This window comes from Rhinolophus hipposideros, assembly GCF_964194185.1.
Source record: "Rhinolophus hipposideros genome assembly, chromosome: 26".
Classification (NCBI taxonomy): domain Eukaryota; kingdom Metazoa; phylum Chordata; class Mammalia; order Chiroptera; family Rhinolophidae; genus Rhinolophus; species Rhinolophus hipposideros.
The window spans coordinates 14,828,613-14,843,066 of NC_138072.1; the positions used below are offsets into that span (position 1 = coordinate 14,828,613).

Below are 14,454 nucleotides of genomic sequence, written 5' to 3' on the forward strand. Positions count from 1 at the left end.
TATTGTAAAAAATTATAGGTCAACATTTCCCATCGTACAGATATGAAAATAAAAAAAATAACAGGGAATTGAATAGAGTAGTATCTCAAAAGGATAGTAAGTCATGATCAAATGGAGTTTATCCCAAGGATTAGTTTAAATATTTGAATAATCATACAACACCAAAGATATACTCCATGAAAGAAATAAATGATAAGCTAGACTTGATTAAAATTTAAAACTTCGGGCCAGCCCAGTGGCTCAGGTGGTTGGAGCACTGCTGAGGTCGCTGGTTCAATCCCCACATGGGCCAGTGAGCTGCGCCCTCTACAGCTAAGAATGTGAACAATGGCTCTCCCTGGAGCTGGGCTGCTGTGAACAGCTGGAAGTCGGTGTGAGCTGCCATGGTCTGCTGTGGGCTACCGTGTGCTGCGCTACCGTGTGCTGCCATGAGTGGTCGGTGGCCAGTGGCTAGCGTGAGCGGCCAGCAGCTGGCCAGAGCCGCCGTGAGCTGGTGTGAGTAGCCAACCAATGATCAGTGACCGACTGCCTCAGCCGTGGGAATGCAAGGCTCATAATACCAGCATGGGCCAGGGAGCTGGGTCTGCACAACTAGACTGAGAAACAATGGCTTGAACGGGAGTGGGGGGAGGAGGTGAAAAAACGGGGGGGGGGGGGAAAATCGAAAACTTCTGGTCTGTGAAAGACAATGTAAAGAAAATGAGAAGACAAGCCTGGGGAGAAAATATCTGCAAAAGGCACATCTGATAAAGGACTGTTATCCAAAATAAACAAAGAATTCTTAAAACTCAATAAGAAAATAAGCCCATTAAAAATGGACCAACAATCTTAACAAAAACCTTATCAAAGAAGATATACAGACGTGGTAAATAAGCACATGAAAGGATGTTCAATAGCATCTATCACTAGAAAACTGCAGGTTAAAACGACCATACAATACCACCACACACTAATAGAAGGCCCAAAATTTACAACACTGACAACACCAAATGCTGATAAGGATGTGGAGCAACAGGAACTCTCATTCATTGCTGGTGAGGAAGCACAGTGGTCCAGCCACTTTGGCAGATATTCTGGCAGTCTTACAAAACTTAAATAATACTCTTACCACACATTCCATTAATCATGCTACTTGGTATTTACCCAAATGAACTGAAAATTTACACCCACACAACAACCTGCACATGGACGTATACAGTAGTTTTATTCATAATTGCCAAAACTTGGACGAAACCAAGATGTCCTTCAGCAGGTGAATAAATAAATAAACATTGTCATACTCACACAATGGAATATTAGTCAGCGCTAAAAATAAATGAGCTATCAAATGATGAAAAGACATGAAGGAAATTTAGATGCATGGAAAAAGCCAATGTGAAAAGGCTACATACTATGTGATTCCAACAATATGACATTCTGGAAACGGCAAAACTACGGAGACGCCGTGGGGAGAGAGGGATGAACAGACACAGCATAGAAGATTTTCAAAGCAGTGAAACTATTCTGTATGATACATTAATGGTGGATACGTGTCATTAAACATTTGTCCAAACCAATACAATGTACAACACCAAGAGTGAATCCTATTATAAACCATGGACTTTAGGTGATAAGATGTCAATGTAGATTCATCTACTATAACAAATGTACCACTCTAGTGGGTATATTGATAGTGCGAGAGGCTACCCACGTGCAGGGGCAGAGATATGGGAACTCTGTACTTGCTCATCCATTTTGCTATGAACTTAAAACTGCTCTAAAAAATAAAGTCTATTAAAACAAAGTCAATCAAAGTAACCCATCATATTAACATAATAAAAGAGCCAATCTATATGATTGTTTCAAAAGATGCAGAGAAAGCATATGACAAAATTCAGTACCCATTAGTAATTAATATTTTAAATTCTCAGCAATCTAGTAATAGAAGACAAATTCTTCAATCAGATAAAGGACAAATACAGAAACACCTACAATTAACATCATACTTAACAGTGAAACACTGGATCCTTTCTCCCTAAGTTCAGGAATAAGGTAATGATATCTATCCTCATGACACCTACTCAACAATGTACTACAGGTTCAAACTAGTGCAGTAAGTCAAGATAAAGAATAGAAGATACAAAGTCTGCTAAGTGAAAAGGAAACTGTCCCTATTCTAAAACAATGATTATTTACTTAGAAAAACTAAGAAAGTAGCAACCAATACAAAAAAACTACTTAAATAAACAAATTTAGAAAATAAAGCCAGACACAAAAATCAGTGGTGTATCTACATATCAGCAGCATACTATTTGAACATAAAATTGTTTTACAGGTCACTTACCATAGCATAAAAAAACATAAAATACGTAGGAATAAATGTAACAAAAAGTGAACAAGATCTGTACACTAAAATAGCAAAGCATTCTTTAAAAAAAAAAAGACTTTAAAAAACAAAGACAAATACCTTGTTCACGGACTAACAAGTAGAGTCAACATCATTAAGATGTCAGACTGCCCAAAACGGATCTATAAATTGAATGCAAACTTAATTTCAATACCAGTAGGTTTTGATGGAAACTGACACACGATTCCAAAATTAATACCACAATGCAAAATAGAATAGCTAAAACAATTTGAAAAAGAACAAAGGATGACTTAGGCTCAGACTTCATTACATGCTCTAAACTTTATAAAGCTATAGGAATCAAGCCAATGTGGTATTAGCATTAGGACAGACAAAATAATGAAACAGTATAGAAAAAGCAGAAACAGACCCACTGTTATACAGTCAACTGATTTTTTTGAAAAAGATGCTGAACTAATTTAATAGACGGAAAACAGCCTCCTCAACAAATGGTGCTAAAGCAACTAGGTATCTGTATTTTTAAAAATTAACCTTGATCACTATCTCATATCATACATGAATTAATTTGAAATGGATCACCAATCTAAACATAAATGTTCAAACTATAAAGCTTTTAGGAAAAAACATAGGTGAGTATCTTTTTACCTGGACATAAACAAGGATTTCTCAGAAAAATTAACACAGAAAAATAACCATAAAAGAAAAAAGTTGATAAAACTATACCATTAAAATTTAAAACTTCTGCTTGTCAAAAGACATTTTTAAGAAAATTAACTGGCAAGCCACACAGCTTCTGAGAAAATGTTGACAAAACATCTATCTGACAAAGGACATTTATAAATACGTATAAAGAACTCTTACAACTCAGTAATAAAAAAACAAATACCTAATTTTAAAAAATGAGGAAAATATTTGAACATATATTTCACAAGGGAAGATTTAACAATGGTAAATCATTATGTTAATATATAATATAAATCCAAACAACAATGCAATTTAAGACCATGAAATACTATTACACACCCACTAGAATGGCTAAAATTACAAAGACTAACAACAAAAAATATTGGTGAGAACATGGAACTGGTAAGAACGTAAAATGGTACAACCCCATTGGAGACAGAAAGTGTGCCAGGTTTTTAAAAAGTTAAACATGATCTATCATTTAACACAGTAGTTCCATTCCTAGGTATTCATCCAAGGAAAATGAAAACGTATTTCCATAAAAACTCATATAAGAATATTCATAACAGCATTATTCCTAAAAGCCAAAAAAACTAGAAACAACCTAAATGTTCATCAACAGATGAATGAGTAAACTGTGATGTATTAATAAACTAGTCTACTACTCAGCAATAAAAAGGACATGTTAAACATTCAATCACAAGGATGGATCTCACACACATTACTCTGAGTGAAAGAAGTTGGACACGAAAGAGTACATGTGGTATAATTCCATTTATACGGAATTTTCAAACAGCCAAAACGAACCCATAGTTAAAATTTTGAACAGTGGCTGCCACTTACGGAAATTACAGGGAACTGACAGGAAAAGGACTTTTCTAGGATGCTGTAAATGTTCTATATGTTGATTAAGGGTGAATCCATTTCTCAAAACTCACGGAGCTATACATATACAATTAGTGGACTTCAACATATATAAAATTTACCTCAAAAGATGTAAACAAACAACCAAAAAAAATTGCACTCCTAGTGTAGATGGCTTCACTAGTGAATTACCCCAGATACTTAAATACAAAAATAATACAGTGCTTCCCCGAAAATAAGATCTACCCGGAAAATAAGCCCTAGCATGATTTTTCAGGATGACATACCCTGAGCATTAGCCCTAATGCGTCTTTTGGAGCAAAAATTAATATAAGACCCAGTCTTATCTTCGGGGAAACACGGTACCAATCTTACACAAACTCTTACAGAAAATTGAGAAAGCTAGAACACTGCTCAAACTGTCTTATGAACCAAGCATATTATTAAAAAATATAAGAAAACTATAAGGATGGGTCAATTAAAGTCCAAACTTGCTCATGCACATAAACAAAACAACAAATTAAACCCAATCATATATTAAAAGAATGTATCAGGAACAACTGGATTTACATAGTAATGCAATATCGGTATACTTAAAAATTAATCAATGTAACTCCCACTTTAACCAAATATAGAACTTAAATCATATCATCAAAATAGATAATACAAAAAGCTTTGATTGTTAACTCCTATGCACGATAAAAGCTCTCAATAGCCTTGGAGTAGGAGGAAAACTTTCTTAACCTAAAAAAGAGTAACAATTTAAAAGATAAAAAAGCTGTAGTAAACTTCATACTTCGTGAAATACTGAACACTTCCCCCTGAAATCACAAACCAGACAAAAATTCCATTTTCACTACTTGAATTCAGCAATTTATGGAAAGATCCTCTCTATTGCATTAATACAGGAAAAAGAAATAAAAGGCATAAACATTGGAAAGGAAGGGAAAGAGTTGTCATCTGAAAATATGGCTGGGTACATAAAAAATTCAAAAAAATTGTTTATAAATTAGAAGTATATCAAAGTCCTTAAATACAAGAGCAGGATACAAAAATCAATTGTATTTCTATTCTAGCAACAAAGTTAGAAAACAGAATTCTAAAAGTATCATTTAGAAGCTCAACAAATATCAAAAAAACATAAATAAATTTAAATAAACATGAACAAGATTTCTGCATTGACAGCTATTTAAAACATTAATAAGAGTAACACATATAGGGTCAGTTGATTTACAACAAAATTTCCTTTACAATCAAGTGTGCAGAAGGTAGTCTTTACAGTAAATGATACTGAGAAACCCACAAAGAATAAAATAAACCTTAATCTATACCTCAGAAAACACAAAATAATTGGTACCAGATGGCTTGCACACCTAAATGTGAAGGACATTTTTTTAAGATTATAGAAGATAATACAGGAAAATATCTTCATGACTTTGGGGTTAGAAAAAATTTCTTTAAAGGAACACAGAAAGCACTAACCATAAAGAAAAGTTTAATTAATTGTACCTCACTAAAACTTAGAACTCTTCAATAAAAGATCCCTATGGAGAGGGTAAAGCCAAGCCACAGAAAGGAAGAGGTATTTTATTTAATACACACACACACACACACACACACGCACACATCTCCAACAAAAAGATTTGTATCCAGAATATAGTAAGTCAGACATCCTACCTACCTGCTCTCACTCCCTCAACATGTGTACTTCATGAAACAGGATTATCCAAGTTATGTGAAGTGATATGAAAATGGCCTAAACTTTACGAGTTATCAAGAAATGAAAAATGAAATCACTCAATACCAATACTCATCCATCCAAAAAATAGCTAAAGTAAAATAAAATAAAATAAAGTGATCCAGTGTTAATAAGCCTGTGGAACAAATGAGACCTTCTTACACTTTTGGTGAGAGTATAAATTAGTATCCACTTGGGAAATTATCTGGCACTATCTGTGAAGGCTAAATAGACCTACCCTGTGACCCAGCAATTCCACTCCTAAGTTTATATCAAACACAAATTAGTGCTTCTATCTCCCAAAGACATGTACAAGAATGTTCAAAAGCAGGAGGTATCACACTTCCTGACTTCAAGCTATACTATGAAACTACAGTCATCAAAACAATATGGTGCTGGCATAAAAACAGACAAACAGACCAACGAAACAGAACTGAGAGCCCAGAAATAAACCTAAGCATATAAGGTCAACAAATATTTGAGGAGGGCTGCTAAGAATACTCAATGGAGAAGAGACCATCTCTTCAACAAATGGTGCTGGGATAATTGGATATCCAGATGTAAAGGAATAAAATTAGACTTATGACACCCCTCACAAAAAATTAACTTGAAATGGATTAAAAATTTAAATAGAAGACCTGCAGCCATAAAATGCCTGGAAGAAAACACAGGAAAAAGCTCCATGGCACAGGTCTTGGTAATGACTTTTTGGATATGACATCTAAAGCTCAAGCAACAAAATAAAAAATAAACAAGTGGGACTACATCAAGCTAAAATTCTTCTGTACAGCTAAATAAACTATCAACAAAGTGAAAAGTCAACCTATGGAATGGGAAAAAAATATCTGCAAACCATACATCTGATTTGGGGTTAATAGCCAAAACATATTTTAAAAAACTCATAAAACTCAATAGTAAAAAAATAATAATAACTCAATTAAAAAATGGGCAAAGGACGTGAATAGACGTTTCTCCAAAGAAAATATAAGACCAACAGGTACATGAAAAGATGTTTAACATGGGTAGTCATTAGGGAAATGCAAATTAAAACCACAATGAGATATCACCTCACACCTATTAGAATGGCTATCATCAAAAAAACAGAAGCTAACAAACTCGGGCGTGGATGTGAAGAAGGGGAGTCCTTGTACACTGCTGGTGGGATTGTAAATTGCTACAGCCATTATGAAAAAACAGTATGGAGATTCCTCCAACAATTAAAAACAGATTTGTCGTATGATCCAGGAATTCCACTTCTGGGAATATATCTAAAGGAAACAAAAACACTAACTCAAAAAACTATCTGCACCTCCATGCTCATAACAGCATTACTTACAATAGCTAAGACATGGAAACAACCTAAGTGTCCATCCATGGATGGATGCATACAGAAATTGTAGTATAACATACAATGGGGGGAAAGGAAAAAAAAAAAGGAAATCCTACCATTTGCAATAACAATGGATGGACCTCGAAGTCATTATGCTAAGTAAAGTAAATGAGACAGAGGAAAGAAAATACTATATGGATCTCACTCATATGTGGAATCTTGAAAAACACCACCAAACTCATAGAAAAAGAAATCAGAGGTGGAAGATGTGGGAGGGGGAATTGGAGGAAGGTGGCCAAAAGGCAAAACTTCCAGTTATAAGATACACTAAGTACTAAGGATGTAATGTGTAATTACATCCTTATATGACTATAGGTAACTATAGCTACCACTGCTGTATGATATGCTGGAAAGTTAAGAAAGTAAATCCTAAGAGTTCTCATCACAAAGAGAAAAAATTTTTTCCTTTATTCTTTTCTTTCTTTTATTTTTATTGTATGTCTATGAGAAGATAGGTGTTAGCTGAACCGACTGTTATAATAATTTCACAATATATGTAAACCAAGCTACCATGCTATAGGCCTTAAATTTATATAGTGATGTATGTCAACTATTTCTCAATAAAACTGGAGGAGGAGGAAGAGAAAAAAAAGAATGTTCATAAAAACATTATTGATAATGGCAAATATCATAAATAACTTGAATATCCACCAACACTAGTATGGGTACATAACTAGTGATTTATTCATACAAAGAAATTCTGTGAACCAGTAACAAATTTAGATGAATTACACAAGCATAATCTTGAGCAAAAAAAAGCCAAAAACAAACGAGTACATATTTATTACATAATTCCATTAATATAGAATTCAAAAATAGGCAAAATAAATCTACAGTGATAAAAGTCAGAATGGGTGGTTCATGAGGAGGTGGTTATATTCACACAGAGCAGGCAATGGGCGTGTGTCTTGATCTGCAAAATGGTTACACACGCACATGCAAATGTGAACATCCACTGACCTGTGCATATATGTAACTAATTGTTTTACATTTAAGACCACAAAATAAATATATTTTCAGACGAATAAAAGCAGATAATTTATTATCAGCAGACCTGATTAAATACTAAAGGGAATTTTTAAGTCAAAAGGAAAATGATATCAAAGGAAGGTATGGGAATGTAAAGATGTGAATGTGAAGAGCAAGAGAAAAAGTGACTATATGAGTAAATCTAAATAAATTGGGACAGTGTAATCATATTTTTGAGATTTCAAATATATGTAGAAATAAAAGATATGACAGCAGCAAGAAAAGGTAGAATGAAAACTGGCAAAATACAAATTTACCAAGGATACATGTGGCAGTCTCTAGTGTAACCAATAAAAGAAAGTAAAACTAAGAAATTAATAGAAGGGGGAAAGAATAATTTAAAATACTCCATTAATCTATAAATTGAAAAAAACATAATCCAGAATGGGCAAGACAAATAGTAATAGTGTAAATACATTAAATGTCAACTGACTACACTCCAATTAAAAGTCAAGAAATCATCAGACCGGATTAAAAACAAAAACTATATTCTCCTTAACAGTAAACATACCATAAGGTTATAGAAAGCTGAAACTAAAAGGATGGAATAAGCTATTTAGTGCAAATACTAATATAATAAAAAGAGATAGAATCATTCTATTAATATCAGATTAAGAAAAATTTAGTTCAAAAAGCATTATTTAGAGATAACAAGGATCATTCCATTATGATTAAAGAGTTAATCACCAGGAAGATAGAATAACTCTGCATTTGTTATCAGTAAAAACTGAAAAAAATAAAGCTTTTCTCAGGAAATGACAGATCAAGCAGAGAAAACAAGAAAGTAAGAATGTGGAAGATTTAAACAACATTAATAAATTTGACCTAACTGATATTTATAGAACACTGCACAGCAAATTTCAAAGGATTGAAACCACATAGTGTATCTTCTCTGACTGCTCTGGAATTACAATATAACTCAATAACAGATACGTAACTAGAAAACCTAAATATTTAGAAATTGAGCAATAAATTTCTAAAGATCAAAAAAGTTACACTGAAAATTTTAAATCACATCGGAAATCACACTGTATTATGAGCAAAACAATACTAAACATGACATTTTGATTCTTAATGCTATTCTAAAATACCATAAAGAATATCACATACCTATGAATAAATCTGCTGAAAGATGTAAAAGTCCTCTCTACTAAATGAAAATTATAAACATTAGTGAGATAAATTTATGAAGCCCTAAATAAATAGAGAAATATACCATGTCCATGGATTGGCTGACTCAGTATTGTCAAGATGTCAATTATCTGTAAATTGATCTTCAGTTTCAGTGCAATTCTAATCAAAATTCCAACACACGTGTGGGTGTTGGTTTTTAAGAGTAAGTACAAATTGAAACTCTGATTCTAAAATTATATGAAAATATACAGGGCCAAGAGCAGAGGAGGAGAGAGAGGAAGCTGGAGTACATACACCACCCAATATCAAGACTCTTAAAATAGATCATTTAAGACAATGTGGTATTGGCACAAGGAGAAACAAATACACCAGTGGAACAGAAGAGAATCTAGAAACATACTCAACCTTACATTGATATACGAAAAATAGAAATACCTTGGGGGAAAAAACCCATGTAGAAATATTTCATTCAAAACTTTAATACATTTTCTGATCAATCATATCAATTACAACAGCAAGTAAATAATATTTCAGTTAAATTTTTTCAGACTGTATAAAATAGCTTTCAAAACAATTAGCAGACCTTCCATAAATTCTTTATCTCTTACCTCTCCAAAAGCTCCTCGACCAATCACCTTTAATATTTCAAAGTCTTCTCTATGTAATCGCATCTGTTTCACTTTAGAAGTAAATGGTTTAGCTGAAACAAAAAAACAACATTAATTATTTTCTTAATGAAATGTGATTCAAATTAAATATAAATAACGGTTTTTATTATTTAAACAATAAAAAAATCAAATTATGATTAAGAATTATGCCAAAGTATTTAACAATCTCATCCAACTATATTGAAAAGAAATAGATTTAATTTCCATAAGAAAACAACATATTTCCTTTATTTATTACATATGAAATACATTTTTGGTGGAGGAACGTATTTTTAAACCCCAAATAACATGAAATAATGTAAAATAACAAATGAGAAAACCGTGGCACATAGAAGTGAACACTGATCAAATGACCAAATAAGTGGTTTTGAACAAATTGGAATGGACAAACTGTGAGGTTGGCCACTGTGTATCAGTCAGGGTCCCAAGAGGAAATAAATTATCCTAATTTGAGGAAAGTTTATTGACAAATAGACTATTTACAAGAGTGTAGGAGAGATAGTAGGAAACCACAAGGAACAGTGCAGTAATCTGGGACTAGTGTCCAGACCCTTTCCTAGTTTCTGTATCAGACTATCAGAAACACTTGGTTAAGAAGGGTAGAGATAGATAGAAAATAGTGAGACTAGTGCAGGCTAGTTGCCAACTAGAGCTGGAAAACATCACAAAACAGCCTACGAATGTTAACACTTAGCAGTTAAGTATATCTTCTACTTCACTTTACATTCCCCACTCTCACGAGGCTTCCAAATAACCAGTCACTCAAATAAAGTATAAGCATTATATTTCTGTCTCATTATTGACCCTAAATCCAAAAACAGCATTTCATCACAGACAATTAAGTTATTTATAATCCAGTTGAGTTTTTAAAGAATAATTCTGTGTATACTGTTCTCTGGATAACATCCTATTTATATAAAAGGTCAGAAATCTAGATATTTCAATCCTCTAAAATACTACTACAAATCAGGAAAATTTTCTGCTTTTAAAAACTAGAGTAATTTAAATACAATTCAGGTAAGCAAATGGTTGTTAAAATGATCTTTTAGCAAAGGTACAAAGGATGACATAGTCTGTGAAAAAATAAGTATCTTTCCATGCAGTAGCATACACCCTGAAAGCATCACACAAATGAGTACTGCAAAATCATGCATAATTAGTATTAAAGATTTTGTTAGTTACCCAAGTTTTACAGAAGCCTATGGCATTAACATAAATTAAAATAACCCGGTCTAGTCTTTACTCCCTAGAACCTGCTAGTAAAATATTATCTTTGATATTGCAAAACTATTCTCTTTTCAGGCATTCAAAAATGAATTAAGTCACAAATTTCTTCAAAAGGCTCATAGTTTACTAATCATTTATTCAATTCACTTAAGAAGTACCTTTGAATAACCACTGTATGCTAAGCATTTTGTCAGAGGTACAAAGATTAGTAAAATAGTCCCTGTCCTCAAGTAAACAAATTATGCAGTGTTCCTCTCCTATTTAAAAAGTTCAGAGTGGTTGAACACAAATGGCTAATAAACAGGAAATGATGCTCACAAGAAATCAGAGAAATGCAAATAAACTTAGTAGGAATGTATTATTATTTACCAACCAAATGGACCAAATATAAAAAAGCTGAAACCACTAAGTGTTAGCAGGAATGTGAATAATACATTGCTATTAGAACTATTGACTACAATCTCTGTGAAGATTTGACTTTTCTTTCATTCTCTTAACATGGCATATTAAGGTTTTAGAAACTAAACCATCTTTGCATACCTTGAGATAAGTCTTACTTGGTTGTGATGCACTTTTTTTTGGTACACAGATGAAATTGTTTTGTTTTGATTTTATTTAGGAATTTTACACCTGTGTTCATAAACAGTGTCGGTCTATAATGATCTTTTCTCCGTATTGTCTTCATCTGATTTGGCACCAATGATAAACCAACCCCACTAAATGTGTTGAGTAGCTTTCTCTCCTTTTCTATTCTCTAAAGCAAAATTATTCCAGGTTGTTTAAAGATACCAATGTGAAAAACACAACAAGGAGCAGCAGGATGGCTCAGTTGGTTGGAGTGTGAGCTCTTAACAACAAGGTTGCCGGTTCAATTCCCGCATGGGATGGTGGGCTGCGCCCCCTGCAACTAAGATTGAAAACGGCGACTGGACTTGGAACTGAGCTGCGCCCTTTCATATTATTGTCATTTGAGTGTTTTCTATTTCTACCCGTGACAACTGCGTATAATTGTATCTTTCTTGAACTTATACGTTACATTAAAATTTTCAAATTTATTGGAATAAAGTGACCTATAATATTATTTTATTTTGAAAACTACTGTGGAGAGATTTGATCCCTTTTAGCTGTTAATATTGTAGGTTTGGGTTTATATTCATTGTTTTTCCTTACCACTATTGTTAATGTTTACATAGTTCACAAGTTTTTTCCAAATACACAATATTTAGATTTGTTAATCCTTTCTAAAATTCTGTGGCTTTTTTTTCTTTTGTTTAAGTAGGTTCTTACTTGAATTTACATAAAACTTCAGAAACAGAAAGCAGAGGTTAATGTAAACCTTCCGCCCTCCCACTCCGGGGGTCGGGGGGTAGGGAGCTAACCATGTTGATATTAGACAAAAGAGATATTATGGAGAAAGGCATTAGTAGAATAGAGATAAAAAAGAGCCATACATAATGATTTAAAAACAAACAAAAAACTGAACTAATTGAACTAACCAACCAACTGAACTAACTATAACTAGGACATACACTAATGATTCTAAACATGAATACACCCATAAACATAACCTTAAAATATGTAAAGCCAACTGACAGACATAAAAGAAGAAACAAACTCTCCTTCATAGAGATCGTACTACATATCTCAATAATTAATAGCTCAAGCAGACAAAAAAACAATATATTTGAACAGAATAAACATTAACATTCCACCTAAGAGCTGGAAACTATAATTTTTAACCACACAGTGAACCTCTACAAATTTTGATAACATGACAAGACATAAAACTACCTCTAACAAAATTGAAAGTACTGGGAACATAAAAACCAAATTATATTAAATACAGTGCAATTAAAACAATTAGAAATCAATAACAGAAATATTATCAGGACAGCCCATAAACTCTGAAATCCAAAAATAATTTCAAATAAGAAATTAATAAGATAATTACAAAAGACAAAGAACTACATAGTAATAAAAATAGCACATATTAAAACTTCTAGGATACAACCTAAACCAGTATTTACCAGAAAAAGAAAAAGAGCCTTCAATATTTACACTGGGAAAGAAAAAACGCTGAAAATTAAGGTGTTAAACACAACATAAAATGTTAGGCCAAGAGAATAAACTCAAAGTAGAAGAAAATAAAAATATAAGAAAGAAAAATAAATAAAATTAATCTGAAGGTAAGCATATAATAAAAGTCTCGACAAGGCCCAAAGATGATTCATTGAAAAGACTAATAAAATAAAACAGAAAGGAAGGTATAAAAACATCAGTACCGAGAAATTACAGAAAACTATATATGCTGCTGAGAATAAACACATAGTAAGAGAATATCATAAACAATTTATGCCAATAAATTTGAAAATGTAGAAGTGAACAAATTCCTGAAAAAAGTCAGTGATTTTTAAAAAACTGAAAATATGAATTGTCCAATAAATAAGTTGAATCGATAGCTTAAAATACCAATTCTGAACAGCTTTACAAGCAAGTTCAACCAAACATGTATGAAAGAGTTAACTCCAACATTAAACCAAATTTTCCAAAGAATAAACAAAGAGAGAAAGCTCTTTTCATCTTACCCTCATTTCTTCCTAACCTCACACCAAAAACAGACAATCTTGCTCATGAATGCACAGATGCAAAAAGTGTCTGCAAAATATTATCCAACTAATCAAGTAATGAATACATAAAATAATATAACACAATCAAGCTGTGTTTATCCCAAAAATGCAAAGTTGTTTTAATATTAGAAAATTGATTAACATAATTCTCCACATAAAAAGATTTTGAAAAAAATATCTCGATACATTTAAATGCAAACACTGTTCAACAAAATTAAACAGCCACAAATGCTATTTTTAAAAAACTATACTTTTCAACAAATGAGGAATGAAAAGGATACTTTCATGATAAATGATAGTTGTAACAGCAATGGCGGCAAAACAGCAAACATGACACTAACGATAAAATGTTAAAAACATTCTTTAATATCAGGAAATAAACAAGGATGACTTCTATTAAAATAATTATTATCACTTTTATTTAACATTGTAATAATGATCCAAGCCAGTGCAATAAGAAAAGATATAAAAGACACAGGACTGAAAAGGAAGAAAAAAATGGAATGGTATTTTACACTACACACAAATTCATTCCAGGTTGTTTAAAACACAAGAATATAGGAGGACACTGTGACTTTGGGTTAGAGAAGAATATTTTAATCAAGATAAAGTATAAATATAATAAATTTGTGTAAAATTAAGAATTTTTTTCATCAAAAGGCCCCATAAAGGCAAGATACTAACTAGGACCATTTAACTGTGACACATATAACTGAAAATGGGTTAGTATCCAGAACTCGTCTCCT

At 32.5% G+C, this 14,454-nt stretch overlaps 1 protein-coding gene across 1 annotated transcript in view; it reads right to left on the reverse strand.

Annotated features, from left to right (window-relative positions):
• Positions 1–14,454, reverse strand: part of CDC42BPA (CDC42 binding protein kinase alpha) — a 296,719-nt gene that overhangs the window by 156,744 nt on the left and 125,521 nt on the right. Inside the window, exon 5 of the mRNA XM_081039105.1 lies at positions 9,795–9,886. Within this exon, the coding sequence (XP_080895231.1) occupies positions 9,795–9,886 (92 nt within the window). The remainder of the gene's footprint in view (positions 1–9,794; positions 9,887–14,454) is intronic.